General features: G+C 41.7%; 1 protein-coding gene across 9 annotated transcripts in view; it reads right to left on the bottom strand.

Moving 5' to 3' along the window:
• Positions 1-30: 30 nt before the first annotated feature.
• LOC111661998 (mitogen-activated protein kinase kinase kinase kinase 3) overlaps positions 31-19892 on the bottom strand; it is a 40576-nt gene continuing 20714 nt past the window's right edge. For 2 of the 9 annotated variants that reach the window (XM_087176469.1, XM_087176462.1), the window contains 21 exons: positions 19760-19822; positions 17286-17338; positions 16740-16778; positions 14305-14379; positions 11855-11906; positions 11314-11695; positions 9551-9657; positions 8918-8959; positions 8607-8691; positions 8378-8457; positions 8165-8225; positions 7912-8029; positions 7729-7787; positions 7427-7530; positions 6961-7132; positions 6792-6860; positions 6599-6691; positions 6368-6438; positions 5744-5799; positions 5582-5635; positions 31-4796 (listed from right to left, as the gene is read on the bottom strand). In XM_087176469.1, coding sequence (XP_087032595.1) covers positions 4709-4796; positions 5582-5635; positions 5744-5799; positions 6368-6438; positions 6599-6691; positions 6792-6860; positions 6961-7132; positions 7427-7530; positions 7729-7787; positions 7912-8029; positions 8165-8225; positions 8378-8457; positions 8607-8691; positions 8918-8959; positions 9551-9657; positions 11314-11695; positions 11855-11906; positions 14305-14379; positions 16740-16778; positions 17286-17338; positions 19760-19822 — 1923 coding nt within the window. In that variant the 3' untranslated portion in view covers positions 31-4708. The remainder of the gene's footprint in view (positions 4797-5581; positions 5636-5743; positions 5800-6367; positions 6439-6598; positions 6692-6791; positions 6861-6960; positions 7133-7426; positions 7531-7728; positions 7788-7911; positions 8030-8164; positions 8226-8377; positions 8458-8606; positions 8692-8917; positions 8960-9550; positions 9658-11313; positions 11696-11854; positions 11907-14304; positions 14380-16739; positions 16779-17285; positions 17339-19759; positions 19823-19892) is intronic. The other 7 variants (XM_087176463.1, XM_087176464.1, XM_087176465.1 and 4 more) reach the window with 7 other exon arrangements.

Here is a 19892-nt window from a genome sequence, read left to right as displayed (position 1 = left end):
CAGAAATGACCAGCATGAGACACCAGACGGTTCAGTTCCTTCTTTTTAATGTGTTAACCTGTCATCTCATAAATCTGTTACACTTCTGAAACAAAATATAGGCAATTATACAGTATGTAAAACAAACCCATTTTTATTTTACACTATATACATTTCATAACGTGTGCATTGCATCATGAAAACAAAAAGACAAAGGTGATGTTAACACGACAGAACAGAGGAGACTTGTGTTTCGTTTAATATTGGGAAGATACCTGGATCAAACAGCTTTTGCAAATAACTCATCTGTGTTTCCTCCTATGTGCTTGGAGCACCAGATAGGTGGAGGTCACCGCATGGAAACTATGAGCGGCAGAACGAAGAGGCAATCCAGGGGAAATGTTTCTTTGTGTCTCGTTCAGAAAATCCACACATCTGTTGCCCAAATCATCTCAAAACAATCCCTATGAATTACTGTCACATGATGTGAGCCAGGAGTAGAGGGCCATGTTGGCACCTGCTTTAGTGGAGTACAGATTAAATTTGTGTCTATGACTGCAGATATCATTCAATCATTCATTTGTTATTCTGTAATAAAGGGACAATTTTCCCAAAAGTAAACGTTAATAAACCCCACAGAAAAAAAAAGAAAAAAAAGAACCGCTTCTATAGTCAATTAAGACTAAATCAATACATACTTTTAATGATTTTAGATGAGCTGCTATGATACAGGATGAGTGTTTTTTTTTTTTTCTTTCTGGGGCCTGAGATTTCTCAGCTTTTGCTCATTGACACACATCAACTGAGAGGACACAGACGCTCTAACGAGAGCCTCAGAGAACACGCTTCATATTCACTCTCACCTTACACACTGTTGACGGTTGTCTTTCGAATCAGACAAATTGTTTTGTGTTTTCGTCTAGGGACATACCACGAGGTAGACTATCTAAATTTGGCCATAGAAAAATGTCAACATCATATTTTGGCATTACATTTAAAAAAAAGAAATGTAAACTCCATATAATATATGTTCTTAGACATAAACCGAGCCGTCATGTAAAGGAATGTTGGATTCATTTTTTTCCAAATATATGATGACCTAGCAACAGGGCGGTTAAATTTAAATTGATCAAATGATGAGGAACCAATCAAATTGTATGAACTGAGCTTAAATATTGAAAGTGATTAATTCGGCCTAATGGCTGATGATGTCAATGTGAGGCGATGCAGTATATTTGGTATAACTAATGTCTTTTTAACGCTGAATGAACAAACTGTTGGGAAAATATTTTTGTGTCTGAAACTGTAACATGTCTGTATTAACGGATGTTGGCTCGACGCACTCGTATTAGCACGGTCAGAGCCGAATCGCCCGTCTCGGGTCTCGTGGTTTGAGCACGTCTCTGAATCGACCCCCGGCTGCTGCCTGAAGAGTTGAACTGCTTTGTGGGTGAATTTCAAAACAGCATTCAGAGTCTCATATAGAGCAGCACGAAGGAAGACAGGTTTCTGCTCCCAACTGACTACATGGCAATTTAGTACGTTGTCATAATGTCTTGTAGGATTAAAACTTCCGACAGATGTTTCCCAGGTGCAAAGCAACATTCTGTGGGCGTTTTTTGTTTTCATACAAGACAAGTGTGCACAGGAGATAAAAAAAAAAAAAAAAGTAGATCTTCAAAGTGGATTCACACTCTCTACACTTAACTAGACTATGCTTTGATTTAGTTGCTTCACCACAACAGCGCAATACAGCATCAGGAGCTGGAATCCTTTGAGAGGATATGTTAACTCATAAATAAATCGTAGTGAAACACAAGTGAAATCGTGTGCTGGGGCATTGGTGTGATTTCCATCTCTAAAGAGAAGAGGCACACGCCGCCATGTTGGTACACATTTATGTCTCCCAATATGGCGGCATGTCCCTTTTTACAACCACCTCAGTAACATCCAGGGACACGTCTATACAGAGCTGAAACGTTGCCGCCCGTATTAATGAATTATCAATTTACTCCAAAGCTAGAGTCAATACGACAATACTGTAATTGTTCCTGTTCCTCTTGTATCAATTATATTTTAGCTGTTATTAAACTCTGACGATAAAATTAAAATCTTTAAACCTTCAGTCTGTAACAGGGCGTTGCAGTCCAGCACTGGACTGCACTTGGATTACGGATGTACATTTTTACCCAGGTTTGTACAAAATGGAACAATTACCATTAAATTTTGAGTTTCCATCAAGCAGAGAAATCACTGTTGCCACGGCAGTGATCACTGATCACATCTACATCATTACATTAACAGTATTTAGTGTCACATTGACCTGATGAACCCACATGTGTGCTTTGCTTTTGCTTGTACATTTACTGTATATGCGACAGTTTACACCTCTGTATCTGAGAAAAAGAAGAACTGTTTGAGACACGTGCCCCACTTGAAAAATTAACTCAAATGTTTCAGCTCTGTTAAGAGTTGGGCGTTACAGACGGTGTGTAGTGTGGACCTAAACTAGTGTTCACATCCTCTGAAAGCAACCTCTAGTGTCACAGCTTGTAAAGACTGGTAGTGTACTGCCACATGTAGACTCTCTAACACACCACAACCACATGGTGCACATCGACATGCATGTAGTGTGAGCTTTCATACAGATGTTGGCCTTTAAAAAAAAAAAGTCACAGCGATGAGGGTTGTAAGCAAATATATGACTAAAATGAATCAAATGTTGCACAGAAATAAAAAAAAAATCAATTAAAAAGTTAAAGACCCCCCCCCCCATCTCTGGGCTAGAGCTTCTGTCCGACTAGCAGTTGCTGCTAAATGTGTTTAAGTGTTCTTACTGAAAAAGCTAAAACACAGTTACATTTTCTGTCTATAAGCAGGTTTATCTGGACAAAATGTGAATACTGTCCTGACTTGATGGATCTTGTGTGTTTGTTTTATCCAGGTGGGTGTTTTTCTGCTGCTGGTTATAGATCCAGTGAAATATACTGTTTCATTTATACGGTACAACTCCAGTTAAATTTAATGCTAGAAATGATGGCTAACAGTTAATATATACCAGGTCTAGTGTAAAAATAGAAGTGATTTTTCTTTCTGTGTAAATTCAGCTTTTTTTCTTGGTGCTCTTTTCAAGGGGCTTCGGGCAGAAACACAACTGTCACTTATTAAAGACCAGACCTGTACATGATGCACTCGTATGTGCATATTCTATGACTACACACACATACATACACACACACACACACACTGTGCATACACACAAGGTCATATATTATAATGACATCACATTTGTTTATCAAATAAGTTTTTTTTTTCTCTGTGCAAATTTTTAACACCAGTGGTTCGATAAAAATAAAAAACACCATTTAAAGAAAAAAAATAAAAGGCTTTCTGATTAAAACAAAAACAAAGAAAAAAAAACGAAACAGATGATGTTGAAACAGGAAAAAGAAACTTAAATGAACAGATCTCAAAACGTCCGCTGCCCCGTTGACAGTTGCTATGGTGCAAACGAGCAGGAAGTCTCGATGGTGACGCATGCAAAACGAAAATGAAAATGACCAATCAGTGACATTTCCTGCTTTTGCTCAGTCCAATCCTGAGCTCCGGATCATTATTAGAATAATATCAGATTACTAAAGCTGTCCACCTGAGGAGACTGCAGGGGGTCTTTGCTTCCTGACCCTCGTCACATGATCAGGGATCTAGGACGTGAATTTACTGCCCTGTCACTCCTCCATGCCTGTCTGTCTCTGTTCGTCTCCACGGTTGTACAGAGCAACTATACACACGCCTATCTACACGACCAGTCTTTTTAGTGTTCGTCTCTGTCAAAAAATACTACATTTATATTTACAACAATTAAATAGAGGTCAATTAAGCACTTGTGTGGTGTAGTGACGGGTACTGGAATTTGATGCTAGCAGAGGTGGCAAAGCTTTTTAGTCTGTTTTCTCTTTTTTATCCTTTTTTTAAAAAAAACCAAACAAATAAAACAGGAAAGCCATCCTGGTTGTTAAAGTTACATCATGCCACAATAAATAAATGTGTAGTTTAAAAAAAAAAAAAAAAGGAGGCTAAAGGAGGAGGGGACAGAGGGAGGAGGAGACAGGAAAAGACGACAAAGGAGAGAGGAGGGAAGGTTTTCTGTGCAAGATGGCTGTTCTGTGAAGCTTTAGCGCAAGTAGCAGTAGCAGTAGTAGTACTAGTGTGTGTAGACGTAGTAGTAGTAGAAGTAGTGTTGAAGTCGAACTTCTGTGCTGGATGCTGTTTTCCCAGTGTGCAGTGTGCAGGGGAAGGTGGGATGGTATCAGGATTGTGGGTTGAAGTCTCGTGAGGTGCAGAGAAGAGACTCACTGGCTATCGCAACCCGAACTGGCCTCAGACCAGCTGTCTTAACCCTCGCCCTGTCGGAAATGGGTCCACAACCCCGCCGTCTTACTACGACGCACTTAACTCATACACATATAAAACTGCGGTGCATTTTCAACGTCTGCAAGTGGGAATCCGCATCTGCACCCACGAACTGCTCGTCTCCCAGTTACACTGCTGGCAGGCCGGGTGAGAAGGTGGAGGCTGGGTGGATGGGTGGGGGGGATTAGCGGTAGGACTGGGCTGAATGATTCTCCTGGTTGCTTACTCCCTTGTTTGCATTAGTGGTAGGCTGTTTATAGCGCGTGTCTGTGTGTGTGTGTGTGTGTGTGTGGGTGTGTGTGTATGTGTGCGTGTCTCAGTAGCTGTTTTCATGGCCTGCCAGGATGTAGAGGTTGCTGTGGGCTGTAGGGTTGTCTGTAGGCCTGCTCTCCAGCACCACCACTCTGCAAAACACAAACACACACACACAAACACACACATACATCCACTTTAGTTTCAAGGGAAAATAACATTGATGAGTTTTAATTTTTGCCTTTAAGTCCCTGATAAAAGAACAGCCCAGTTTCAGCATGTTATAAGTATTTCTGACAAAATAAAGTATGAAGACATAGTAAAGACCCAGGATTTACTGTAGCAATATGTAAAGACAGCCAGCAACCCACGCAGGATATGGTCCAAGCCTTTAAAAGCCCTGTTATTTGGAAAAAGGCAGCGGAGGGATGTGATTTGTTTCGTAACTAAGCCCCTCATGAAGTGTTCTCTGTTTACCCGGAGGAAAACTGTGACAAAGCTGTTAATACCGTTTTAACAGGGACCCAAAGGCTCACACATTCACACATTATAACTCAAAGGCACTCAGCCGTTGGAGAACGAAACAGTAGGCACCAAAATTATCCAGTGGTAGCTCAAAGCAAATATATTTTGTGCAGGTTCTACTGATCCCAGGAAGCAAACTGTCCTGCTGTCAGTTCAATATAGTGTTAACATGCTGCATCAGACCAGACAAAGATGATTTTGGTGTCTATGCTGTCATGACTTCGTTGGTAAAAATCACTTTGGTGTAATTTCTCTCTCTCTCTCTCTCTCTCTCATACACACACACACACTTCCTCCCACACAGTCTTAAAGCTCCCAATCATTGAAATCTGGCGTCATGCACACCTCGAGAGTCCCCGACAGAAAGAGGGAGAGTTTTAGGCCGTCTGTGGCCAGCGAGCAGTGAGTGTACCTGGGCAGAGTGCGGCCTCTGTCCTCTGCATCTGGATCTCTACAGTCAGCACGTCTTCAGTGATAAGACATCAGAGTGGGTGTTAACAGAAGCCTACGTGCGCGATGTGTATCAAGTGAGAAGTCGGTGTGTATGTGATGGTGTGTGTGTCTGTGTTCTCACCTGTCTGATCCCAGTAGTCTGAAGATGCGTGTGCTGTCAGAGATCTCCTGGGTGATCTGGGGAATGGAAGAGAAGACAAAGGCCGAGAGAGACAAAGTCAAGGTCAGAGCTCGCCAGGAGGACCCACCAGTCCGAAGGGTCTGACGTCGGGTGGTAGATAAACTTCAAGTATCATGGTCAAGTAAAATCAGGATCATGTGATTGAAGGTTACTGAGCAAATAAGTTTGATATTCATGATAAAATGTTTTGATCCTGGTCTTTAAAACCTGCCTCTCTCTCACAAGGCCAGATGGTTTGCAGGGATCAGCATCCCTGATCAAATGTTTCCCCTTTTCAAGCTATTTTGCAGATCTGAAATAAATGTACCTATACAATTAATTTAAACTCATGCTCCATTAATCCACTTACATTACAGGAAATCAGCAGCTTCAAGAACTGTAATCAAAATCCTATTATAGTCTGAGATTAAATAACATCCTGCCATGATGTCTGGAAGTGAACCTCATTACACACTCCATAGGCTTCTCTAGTTTGCACACGCACACACACACACACACACACACACACACACACACACACACACACACACACACACACACACAGACACTTAGTATCAATTGCACCTCGTTGGTCTTGAAACTCCGTCCCTGCATGCCATGCCTCCAGAAGGCCAGGACACTGTCTTGGAGACAAACTGCAAAGAAACAGACGAACAAATTGGAAGACATACATGTCGATTCACAGTAACTTATTCTTTCAGTTTATGACCCTGTTGTTCTTGATGTGGCCCTGAGTTGAACTGTTTCAACATTTATGTCAGGAGTTATATTGATGTGATTTAAAATTCTTCATACCTATGGATTCGATCTGGAAGTTGAAGGTCAGCTCGGCTGAAAGCTTTCTGCTGGATTTCAACCGGCCCTGAAGGTTCACTATCTTTATACACCCTGTGGAGAGAGATGAAGTAGCTGAGTCACATTCTGGCAAATCTGTTGCAATCTGACCCGAAGTCATCAAAGCTGCACAGTGCGAATGTGTTTTACTCACTGTCGAGGCAGACTAGGATAGTGTCTCTCTCCAGCTGAGTGACATGGATCACACACGTCTGTGGTGTGTCTGCAGAGAGAAAGGTGAGGGGGAAATGTGTTGTTTTTTGTTTTTAACCAAATCAAGTGTTGTCAGATTAACACAACAGCACTGGTCACTCTGTTCTCACCTGCTTCTGTGAACCAGGAGGAGGTAGAGTTGGGGTTGACGGTGCCGAACCGGACCACCTGGTTGAGTTCGGTGCCTTTACTGACCGCCACACAGATCAGAGGGTAGGTCTGCTCCGGGACCACCAACATCTCAAAGACCTCCAATGGACACGGTAACGGGAAGTCGATATTCTGTCGCATGGATGAAAAGAAAGTAGGTGAAACGTTGGTGTCGTCTGTTTTCTCAAAGGAAAAGGGGCTACAGACATTTCCCAAATCAGCAGCATGTTCTGATAGAAAAATACAGAACTGTGCTGCTTTAGAGAGGAATCCAAAAAAGATCTGGATGTAGTGCTCGAGTTTGGTGTAGGCAGTAGTCTTGATACTGAGTATTATATTCAAAAGACATTTTTTATTACTTCAAATTGGCTAAAAATGGAGGTGAGGAAACACAAATGAGGAATTCTGCAGAGAGCAAAAACTGACCTTGATGAGCATGAACTTCTGCATGGACTCCACCCACTCCAACAGCATGACACTGGACTGGAAGGCTCCACACAGGTACTTATGGCCTGTGTACGGGTTACGCACTGCACAGAGACAACAACAAAACATCATCACCTATTACTTTGTGGGGTAATACTTAAGACTTGGTTAGCTTCTATCACTAGCTGTGAAATGTCTTATATCTCGAACGAAACAATATTTGCACACACAAACTTGTAACACATCTTGAACTCGCAGTACTGGTCACAAAAAGTATGAAATCTTTCATCACAATGACTCACCTACGCAGCACTTTTGGCACCCTTTAGTGTCTGGAATTTTATTGGACACAGCAAACTTCCTGTAAACAGATAAACAAAGAACAAAGAAATACGGGTTTCTCTCAGAAAAAGGCTTTTGTGTTGGAGTTCAATACATCAGAGGACTTCAGTAAAATAGGTTTGGCTTCCTGGTCGGAGAGGTACCTGGGAATCATCTTATCAGGCAGCTTGTGTGTGGGAATGGCTACTGGTAACTTCTGTAACTGTCTGGCCTGTTCGAACAGACCGCTCAGACTATGGGAGTACAGCTGGGAGGCTTTTCCTGGAAGTGCATGAAACAGAACAGAATAAAACGATAGAGAACAGAAGAGAATGAATAATCTTGACTTCAAATTTTAATAATAAACAATAGAACAGTTTCTATCAAAACCACAGACACAGATATGTTAGAGCTCACCAGATATGGAAAGGAGACAATTGTTCATGACATATAACCAGGTACACCGCCGAGGGAAGAGCTGCAGGCAGATACAAAACATGACTCCCTCATTACTGAGGAAATTCTCACATAAAAGAGTAAAAAATATGAACCAGAATGTAAATAAAGCGAAAACCATATTATCATAAAGCATGTTAGTGTTTTCTTAAAGTGCATGATCTTCAGTCTCACCTGTTCCATCGTGGTCTCATGCAGCTCGTTCAGGTTTAACGTGTAGATCCCCTCCTCAGCTCCAAATATCAAATACTGATCTGCGACACACACAAACAGACAAAACATTTTAGAGCAAAGCAAAAGCTCACATCAGACAATACTTACAGGTTCCCTCAAGAGCCAGGGTGGTGCTTTCATCACCCTGTGAGGTGATGTTCAACGCTGTGTCTGCTTTCCTATTGGTTACCTCTGGTGTCGGGGTTGATCCAAGAGGTGGCACAGTGGATCTTCAGGGGACAGCCGTTGAACACCTTGGAGAAACACGCACCCATCTGCAAATAATAGGTAAATATAAACGTGGTGCAGATGAAGAATTGTTCAGAATTGTGCAGATTATGATGCAGTATCATGTTGGGATTCCTTCCAGGGTTATTAATCTGATGGTTTTTCAATAGTGTAATCCAACAAATGTGAGAAGCATGTGATTAAATACGGCGGTAAATCTTTGCAAAGTTTCAACTGTTTTCTGAAGGAGAGCCGAAAGAGATTGTTACTTACATGGACTTTGGGTGTAGGAGGGAGGCCATTACTGATTGGCTTCTAGGACAGACAGATAAACACACACACACACACACACACACACACACACACACACACACACACAAACACACACACACAAACACACACACAAAGTCGGTCAGCAATGGATTGTGAGAGATCCTGTGAGTCAATCTTACACAGGGTGTCACAATTTGACGAGCAGGGACTAATGAAGCTGAAGTTACGCATAAAGATAAAACCCTCTAGTTTTTGTTGCGGTGTCCCCACAAATGTCAGCTTTTCCTTCAAGATCACCAAATCTTCCACAGTACCTGAACATTTTAGGATTTAATTTTGAATCTTATTCTGCTGTGACAAAACTGGAACAACAATTTCCCTGTGCAGTGTTGGCTTTTGTCGTTGGCTTGGGAGGCGCCCAAATGCCACCCTTCCTTTGCAAAGGCACCCTGACGGCATGCGACGACCAATCCCTCATCGGCACCACGCATTCCAGAGAGTGCCTGACTTATCTGCTCCGTGCCACAGCGATATGAGCAATTTAAACAATTATCTAATTTAATGCAAACTTCCAATTTTGAATGGGATCTCTGGCGGTCTCTGGGTCACTGCTGTAGATCCAGGTCTGCTTACCGGAACATCCTTCTTGTCTTTCCGTATGGGGACACTAGGGGGCATGGTGGACTGTCTGTCTGCTGGACTGTCCCTCTCACCATTGTGTGGAGAGTTCAGCCCATTACCTACAACAACGGAGACAATGTGTTTGAGTGTCAGAGAAACTGAGAGAGTGTGTGAATGTGTGAGGGGACAGAGAGGGAGAGTGTATGTGCATATGCAGATGTGTCTTCGAGGGAGAAAAGTGAGTGAAAGAACAGACAGTGACTCTGCTACTGCTAATCTGCAGGACTAGAGACACAGAGGAGAGTCAAACTAAAACAGTAACAAACAAATACTGGGAGCAGAGAGGGAGGGAAGGAGGGAGGGAGCAGGCTAGCAGGAAGAATACAGAGGATCAAATATAGTCATGATCAAAGGAAGGTGTGAATGCACCATATACCACCGGGTAGACGGTGGTGAATATAGATCAGATATGGCTGGAAGGCCACATTACACTCTAAATGCACTATTATGTTCAATAAGTTTGTGTTGGCTGATAAAATAGTCAAATAATGAGACTTTGTAACAAATCTCTGTAGCTACGAACAAAATCATTTCCCGTAAAGATTGAGAGAATGACAGACACACACACATTTGCGCACACACCGTGCTTCGCTACCGATGCGTGCCTGCTGAAAGCTTTAAGGTCCATTCCAGCATAAAGGTACATTTCTAGTCTTTGTTTTCATCCTTTCAGTGTTGCTGCTGGTTTTTAAAACAGGTGACCGTGCAGTTAACCACATTCTCCAGTGTGTTTTACCCCTTCTGTGATGCAACTCCAAACACCACAATAAACAACTTCCTAGATTTCTAGGAAAAGGTAGGAAATCTAAATATTCAGGAAAACGTCAAGTGCACGACCAAGAAATTGGAAAAGTTCCTCTCAAAAACTGATCTGAGAACCAACAGCCAACCTGAGCGCATTGTGTCTTAACTTGGAAGTTTTAATCAGACCTGCCTTTTCTCAATCAATACAGTACGGAAACAGCTAAACCAAACTAACTAACTTCTGCTTTTTATATAGTCCTGAGATTAAAAGGAAATTAAAATGTATATTTTAAACAATTACAACTAATAAAATGCGCTTTCCCCTCTGTGGAAGTTGTAAAAATTTCCACTGCTTTAGAAAGTATGGGAAATGTAGAAAATATTGGAAAGACTCATAATTTGGTGCCTTGATGCAATTCTTGTGTTTGACTATTTAACAGGAACAGGAAAAGACCAAATTTAATCCAAATGAATGAAACAATGGGAAGAATGTGAGTTGATAATGCACTTTTGATAAAGAATCAAAACTGAGCCAATATCATTATTCTCCTTAGACAGAGACAGCAGGGACATTAAGTAAATGTATTTTAGTAATGTAATAGAGGATTCATTCATATGTGCACCATCATCAGAGTGTATGTTCTGATCAGCCAGGACGATGTTTTCTCCTCTTCCTTCTTCCTCCTAGGAAGTGAGGGGAAGTGGTAGCAGACTACTAGCTGTTGACTGATTGGATTAAAGAACCAATCAGACTTCACAAAAGATGACAAACAATCATATTGAGCAGTGGCTGATGGACGGAAGGAACTACAAACAAAAAAAAAAAAAGTTAAAAGCACTATTATTAATGAACTCATGGAACAAATAAATCAACCAGACTACGAGGACTGACTAATGGGAGACCACACAACCAATCGAAGGGGACGACAGGGTCTGCGGACACGACCAATCTACCAATCGGCTGCTCTTACTCTCTTCCTTTTCCTCTTTTTCCTGCTCCTCTTTCACCTCCTTCAGCACCTCCCACGCCTCCTCCAGCTCCTCCTCTGTGTGAGGCGTGTGGAGCCACTCCCAGAAATGCCTAAAGCTCCCATCATCCTCTGGGGCAGAGTTTTCGACGTCCGTACGCTTCGGGCTCTCGTTACCTAGGCTACTGCGGCGGTGGGGTGGCAGCTTCGGGGGCGGGGGCCGCGGGGGGACATTGGAGGCGGGCCTGGCCGGGCTCGGCGTTTCTGGGACCGGACAGCGTTTGATGGTCCCTCCCCCTCCGCCGTCGTCCTCGCTGTGTGATTGGCTGTCGTCTTGTTTTTGTTGCTGCTGCTGCTGCTGTTGGGACGAGCAGATGGACTTGGGCTGAGAAGAAACGCAGACAAAGAGTTAGAGAGAGAAATCCCATAAAACTCAAAACAAAACAAAAACGTCTGTTGTATTGAAAATGCTCTGACAACAATTCTATAACCAAATAACCACGTTACAAAATGACACTAAGCTGAACTGTTCGGTTGTTCGTACCTTGGGGGGAAGCGGGGGCGGGACCTTTGGCCTCATGATAGTGCTTGATTTACTGAAGAATGAGAAGACGGAGGATTGAGACTCTGCTTGATGTTACACTCATAAACTAAACTGGAAAATGCTGTTTATTACAAACATGACTTACACTGGGAACACCACTGAGGCTATGGTGTCACTTGCCATTTTAAAGCAACTTTTTCTTTGATCCCAAGGGACAGCTTTCATCACACATTAAAGTATTCATACTAAAAATCATGTGTATACCTATAGAGGTTTAAAAACCTGTTTCTTTAAACTGTTCTTTGATAAATAAGAACGATCACACAAAAGGCAAAGAAGCACAATCACACAGATTTTAGAAATTGAGTTTGTTCAATGTGTAAACATTTTTCGTGCATCCAGACCAGATTCAGTTTTCTACATGACCAGAGGTTAAAGGAAACTCTGAAATGACAAGTCCAACCATAGCCTGACACTTTGTGACACTAGGACAGACACAAGATAACTACTGTAAAGGGTTAACCACTATATACAAAGTGAGACTGACACACCGGGGATCATTATGAAAAACTACATTTTTAAAGTCTCTGAGAATAGCAGCACTGATACTGAGAAACTGAGAACACAATGAAGCCAGTGTCACTGAAATTACTGCATGCATTTTTGGTTAAAATACTAACTTCTAACACTTCAAATTCAACATAATTCTAAATCAAATTGTACTTATTTGATTTGATCCACCTGTTAAACACAATATTTAATCAAGCAGAAGTGTAAAACATTTTTTGTATTTGCATTACACTTGTTTCTTGTTTGATTCAACATTTTTTTAAACACCTGTTAACGTCTAATAATCATCATTTTGAACGCAGACCAGCGCTGCATTCACAGAGACTTTATCTATTTCGCCTAATAAACTACAGATTTAAAGAGAAACATGTTAATGACAGACAATGAACCAATAAGAGATCAGAGAGGCTGGCAACCAATCACAGTGAAGTTACAACTTATCAGTAACTGACACAGTTTACACTTCCAGGGCTGGGAGCTACATGGTCCGTCATCGATGCAGAAGTCATCTCGTTAAGATGAAAACAAACGATGAAAACAAACACTGTATTGGAAAATGTGTCATGGTGGTGGGATGCTAATGGTAAACACCTTCCTTCAGTTGAGCTTGTGAGGTTGCTAAGAAAACATCTGTTTGGCACAGAAGGTGAGAGGATTTGTAACACAGCACTCTCGGCAGTTCATGTACTGATTTAACAGATACTGTGGAGAGCTCGACTGTTTCTGCAGCTGGATCTGTGCTGGTTCAGGATTTATCAAAGGGAAATCACAAAAAGCTTATTTTGTGACAACAAGCTACAGAATTGAGTTTTAGTACATAGCTATAGCCAGCATGGTTAGCTTGTGCTAAGAGCTTAAATAGTTTAAGTAACTATTCTGGAGGTAAAGCATTTTTCTGATGTCACAAGCAGTTTTAGCTGTAAAACATGAACTTTTTAACATATAAATAGCTGAAACTGTTGCTCTGACTTCACTTTACACTAAAATTGGTTGTAGTCAATTTAGGAATTCAGGTTCTTTCTATTTTTGTAATCACTGTACTGTGTTCTCTGGACGTGACCATCAGCAAAAAACCTAAAAAAAATGAAAGTATAAAGGCCTTTTCTGACTTCAGTGGAAAATGTCTGTGTAGAAGGAACGCTCCGGTCCGCCGCAGACGTCTGGCTTTTACACAATGAGGGACGAGGCTGGTCGCCAAATATACAGTTTTTTTTAAAGGCCGGAGATGACAGAAGGCAGTGTACAAACACACACACACGCAAACACACGCGTGCACACACACACACACACACACAGACAGCAAGGAGGCGCACAGATGGTGGCGCAAGTGGAAAAAAAAACAAGACAAAAGCAAATAAGATGTCAAGGTCATGATGCTCTTAACACCAAAACTACACCCAGACCTCAGACTCTGCACCTAACAAAGACTGGCCCTTAGAATCAGGGAAAATTAAATAAGATGCACCAGAATTTGATATGTAGCTGGATTTCCGTGTTTCCTACCCTTGACTAAAGCTAGTCCCTGTGTCTTCATGGAAGTAAAAACCTTCTATGTTAACAGCCTCCAGGTCAGTTTTTTGGGGTTAGGGTTACTGTTAGTAGTTATTAAACTTCACACAAGTAGTAACAGCATGGAAAACACACAGGCTGTAAACACACACACAAACACAGGTGGCATATGTGTGGCATGATGGTGGGGTGTGCTGCATAGAGATGCACAGATGAAACTGTGGCAAAGACAGGAAGACGTCCTCCTTGTCCATACTCCTCATCCTCCTCCTTTCCTCTCTGAATAGAGGGAGGGATGTGTGGAGAAAGAAAGAGAGATGGGGAGACAGGGAGGGAGAGGCTTCCAGCTCTAAGACTGGGAGACAACTTACTGAGTGTGAGTTTCATCATCATCTGCACCATCATCATCCTCATCCTCATCATCCCCTAAGTGTGCCACATGGCCCCTGGGAGAGGAGGTGAAGATAGGAGTGGGGAAGAAGGGACAAGGGAGGGGTGGAAGGACGGAGGGAAGGAAGAGAGTAGAAACAGAGGTTGGAAGTAGGGAGAGCATAGGAGGGAGAGATTAAGGGAGAAAGGGAGCAAGCAAAGGAGATGGGAGATGACAACAGGACGAGGAGGAGGAGGTGGAAGAGGATTGGGGGAAGAAGGGAAAGGGGAGGGAGAGCTGAGTGAAGCTTGGTCCACAAACTACCTCTAACCCCTGAACCCAGATCTGAAAGGACTGAACAGATCCAAACAGATAGTGGAGCCCCATCTTCACACTGAGATCAATAAAAAATCAGCAGATTTCCCACAGAACTGAACAAACAGGGGAATTTATTCACAATTCGCTGCTGATTAATTCCACAACCAGACACTTCCTGACTGTTTAAACCTATACAGTCCTTGCAGATCTACACACCCCTCCACAACGTCTGATCAGTCAACTCAACTGAAATTTATATCCTTTATTTATAATAACTACACAGAGAAACAATCCATTCTTTGAAACTGGCTCGTATCAGAGAAAACAGTAAGTTGTTTTTAATGTCGTCTCCCTGTTGTGTCATTTGCTCTTGTTTTAATTGTCTTTTGATGCTGTTAATGAAAACTAAACACTTCCTTATTAATGAGGTGGGAAAATTCAATATCATGTACATATCTATGGCATTTTTATTCTTATTTATTTATTTTTAAACAGAAACACTGTCTCTACTTTGCAATGCTTTTGAACAGTGTTAAGTTGCTGTCAATAAAACTCAACACCTGCAGATATTTCACAGTAAAAGTCTATCAGGAAAGCTTTTAATGTGAAACATCTGTGCAGAACGCGATGAGTCTCATTGACAGTAGCTTTGCACTGATCGAACAAGCACCAAAGTAGAAGCATGTGGAGTTAATCAGTGAATAAAACAGTATTTCTATTTAAAAGAGAAACACTGAGCAGATAGTGAGTATGAAAAGTTTTCTTGAAGTCCCTTATTAGATTTTATTTATTTGAGCCAGGCATAACCTGAGCTATTTTTGAACACCTGTACAACAACAACAAAGCCTGTACTGTCTTTCTTTGGAAACAGAAAGGACTGAGCTGACTCCCTTCAAAGTGAACATATTGTAAATTTATCCCATCAAACAGAACCTTCAAGCCCAAACCATACACAGTATACTAACCCTTATCTTGTATTTAGATACAGTAAAGTATACAAATATGCTGTGACAAAGAAGAATCATGGTCAGCTGGTTAACTATCAGACCTCCGTCTAAAAGCCTTTCTAAATAATTGTTAACAGTCTCTCCATCCTCTTGGGAATACCACAGTGGTTAGGTTTACCACGTCAGAATAAATAACAACTGTCTGTCACAGATAAGCAAGAAAAAGCCACTTTCATCTACCTGTCAGATTCCTGTTGTATGTATTCTGCCACAGGTTGAGTGGTGCTGCGTGGTAACATCCACCTCAGAGGCACATGTACAGACTAAAACAAACCAAGAACTGCATTTACTGCAGGTCTCGAAACTGCGGCCGGGCTCTACTGTTACTGCTGTCCGTTAATGGGGACGAAAAAAGGAGAAAAACTGGGAGCAACTAAACTAAAGAAACTACATTTTAAGAATATAATAATTTTAATATAACTTGATCATGTAAGTAAACATAGATCCAACAGACCTCCCTCGTAAACAATGAAGACTTGCATAGAAAAGAACTGTAATTTGGGCCCCACTGACTAAAAGGTTTACAAGACAACTTTGTCCCCTTTGTCTAGAGATGTGAAAACCCTCTAATCTTTGTTACTGTGCAGACCAAAGAATTCAATGAAACACATTTGTCGTAACAGATCATAGAAAATAGCAAAGCACAAAAACGGTGATCATCATTGTCTTTGGGGCAAATACGAAGAATTTCTCCACAGACTTGCCAGTATAATTGCTAAGAACACCCACTGCAGCTTTGGCTAAGAAACTGCATATACGTGCGTGCATGTGTGTGTGGGTGTGTAGGTGAATGCACACAAGAGAGTGTGAGTGTGTATGTGTGTGTGTGTGTGTGTGTAAGCCATGCTCTGCAGGAAGCTCCTATAAAGCACTGCCTTTTCCTGATGACATCAAAGCGTGAAGCAAGCCGCAGAGGGAAAATAAAAACCCACGAGAGTCCAAACTGCTGAGGGCCATGACAGCCTGAGGGCGTTACAGCAGCGTTAGTTGCGTGTGATTGGCCCAATTAGTCCTGCCGTTAACAATGATTGGCTGATGGGTGGGCGTGGTTAGAAGACCGGCAAATCAAAGCACCCTGGGTCAATCAGGGTGTGAGAGGAGTCTGACTCACCTCTGATGAAGCTCTTCCTCCACAGACTTGAGAAGACTCCTGTTTGTTGAATAAGTGAAGAGAAAAAGGCACACGAGGAAATGAGAGGAAGAAGAAGAAAAAAAAAAAACCTCAATTAAGAATTTATTTGCTGAGAGTGAAGGTCTACATGCTTTAGGAATCTTCTCGACTCTGGAGGACGTTCTGCTGCCCTGATCTGAACCTGAGCTTTCTGCTGACAAAGCACACTTGTCAGCAGAAAGCTCAGACCAACACACAGCTTCAGTGTCCTCAAACTACAATCATGAATAAATCATCAAGCCTACAGCATGAAATCTCTCGCTGCCTCACATTCTGGCTCTCCAATACTTTGTCCACAACTTTCCTCAATCTAGATGGTTAATAATAATAATTAAAAAAAAAAAAAAAAAACTAGGTCAGCCACAACTGTAAATGAAGGAACAGGAGAAAATTCAAGCGACAGAGAGAAAGATGATGGTGGAAAAAAGAGGAAGAAACAGACATGATGAGAGAGACAGACGGACAGAACGTGAAGGTGAGACTCACTTGTTTCCTCCCAGTAGACTTGGTGAATCATGGCCGTACTCCAACTGCAGGTCCTACGAGACAGACGCAAAACATTACTACTGTGACGTGATAATTCAGAACTGGCTCATTTTAAAAAAGGATGCTACGTATCTGATTTCTCCAGAGGCACAAACAGGGCTGAAGCTCTGGGCCATGTGGCTAAATAACCACACTGAAGCAACGACCACAACTGAAACCCTGTTCAAGTGCCAAAATGGCTGCAGGGGCTGCTACTGTAGCAGCCGCAGTGACAGTTCAACAGCCTGCTAGAAATAACACCAACCCCCATGAGACAGGATTTCACCACAAGTAGAGTTCATAACCACAGACACACACACACAGATGTATACAGTGGCTAACTGTGCGTGTATAGATTTGACTCTTGCTGAGTTCACATTGTGGCTTAATAAATGTGTTAATCATACCATGTTTGCCACGAAAGCAATTCCCTTTTTTCTTCATAGCTTTGATAAAGCAGATGTTTGACGATTACAGATTTGTTCATATAATTAAAAGTGCACCTGTCATGAATGAAATAACAGGTGCAAGATAGGTAACTGAATAATTTGTGTCTCTTTCTCCTACAGGAAGATATTTACGGACTCTAAAAGACTAAAGCAATTGTTGAATTCCTACTTTATCCTCATCAGAAGAAGCAAAAAGACGAGCAGACTGACAGGTTGTAGATACCTGCAGTGATCCTGCTCAGTTTTTTTCAATATCTTCTTAGTTGGTTCAACATAAAAGTTGCTTTAAACCTGTGGTCCCTGTGGCTTGTGATGCCCTAAAATGAAGTGTACTCATGACCTGCCATCACAAGTTATGACCTTGTTTCAGCTTTGGGTGCAAGTTTCAACTATTTCAAAAGAAAAAAAAAGGTAAAAGGGAAAACCACTAAAGTTAACATAAGAAAATATTAAAAAAGTTCTTGCTGAAATTACAGCTATAGCTACCAAGCTAGATAAGCTACCCTAAAATCTAATGGGGGGGGGGGCACTACACAGCAGATGAGTTAGCTGTGAACAGAGCTTTTTTAATGTTTTATTTTTTCTTTTTTTTAAGTATCCAGTTGCGCCATCACGCCTCTCCGGCATGTGGTGAGACCCAGAGCTTGACAGGCCTGCTGTGCCTCCTTACGGTTGTGAAGCTATGACTAAAACACAGCTGTTCTACGGCCCCCTTGTATATATATTGAGACCCCTAGTTGGGCCCTGACCCACTGGTTTAGGCGATTTAATCAATGAATCATCAACGTCTTTAAACTTGAACACATTATATAATAAGCTTCTTGAATGTGTACTGTTTTATGGTGATTCGTTACTTATAAGGTTTTGAGTTCCTGCAGCAGCTTTCCAACCAGGTGCAAGTTGATACAAGTTGATTAGTTTTGCAGGTGAACAATAAGCAGCGCTAGCTGAGCTCAGCGTCATTCTCTGACTGAAACAAATAGTATTTACAGCCACAATGTGAATGCAGCCTTGTGCCACAAAAGATAATGACATAATGCAACAAGCGTGCAGAGGGCAACACGCATACTGCAAACAAACAGATAAACACAAACACTCAGCCGAACACGCACACCCTCTATAAAAAGGCCTCATTGCTCTGGTCAACTACGGGACGTAAGAGGTTAGAGAACATGTAAGCAGTAGTGTGCGGAAGAGACACACACATTCTGTAGAGAGAAAGATCAAGAGAAACTGTATGTCAAACAAATGTCAGGTACAATACTGCATAAACTAAAAGGTTGAGTGTGAATGTTTATTCAATTTTAATATAAATGGTTATAATTAAGTGTCACTAAGTGTCCTTGAGCAAGGCACTACATCACTAGTGACCTCCGACCTTCTTCTCCGTGTGTGTGTGTGTGCGTGTGTGTGTGTCTGTCTATGTGTGTTTCACAGAAATCTCATATTTCAGAAAAAACCCCACGAGATTTACAATTTGATTTGATTTGACTGTTTGTGTGTTTTGTATGTTTATCTGAAAACAGGAAAGAACGACAACAACAACAACAACAACAATCACTAAGGACTCTTATCACCATGACAACTACAACACCAGTTAGTGAGGCAAAAGCCAAGGCTGGAAAAAGAAGAACAAAATGAACAGTAACAGATGGATGGACCAGAATAGATGGAACAAATATGTGAAAATCAACAAAAATACATGTTGGACACCGAGCAGCCAAAGCAATCAGCAGTCTGGAAAATGAAAAAAAAAAAAGGAGAGAGACCGCAGGGGCTCGGAAAGCAAGAGAGCCGAAATAAGGACAAGTACTTGTCCTTCAGAAAAAGATTAAGAATGAGAAGAGAAGTATGGAGAGGGTAAGATGGAGGTATGAAAAAAAGAACGTATAAGGTTAGAGGAATGAAGCCAGATTGAAAATAAAACGAAAAAGAAAGCAGGAGAGGCAGAAAGAGAGAGAGAGAGACAGATAGAAAGAGTACTACCAGATTAGATCTCGCGGTATAGTAGAGCTCCTCAACACAGTCCAGATAGGGCTCAGAATCACACTGGTCAGCAAGACAGAGCGAGAGAGACCTCAGTTAATACATTAACCTGGACTGATGGAGGGGGGGAAAC

The sequence above is a fragment of the Seriola lalandi genome, unplaced genomic scaffold (assembly GCF_002814215.2).
Source record: "Seriola lalandi dorsalis isolate HSWRI2012SDOR001 ecotype SW California unplaced genomic scaffold, Sedor1 jcf7180002054556, whole genome shotgun sequence".
Lineage (NCBI taxonomy): Eukaryota > Metazoa > Chordata > Actinopteri > Carangiformes > Carangidae > Seriola > Seriola lalandi.
The sequence above is the reverse complement of the archived record's forward strand: the minus strand, read 5'-3'. Positions and strand labels throughout refer to the sequence as shown.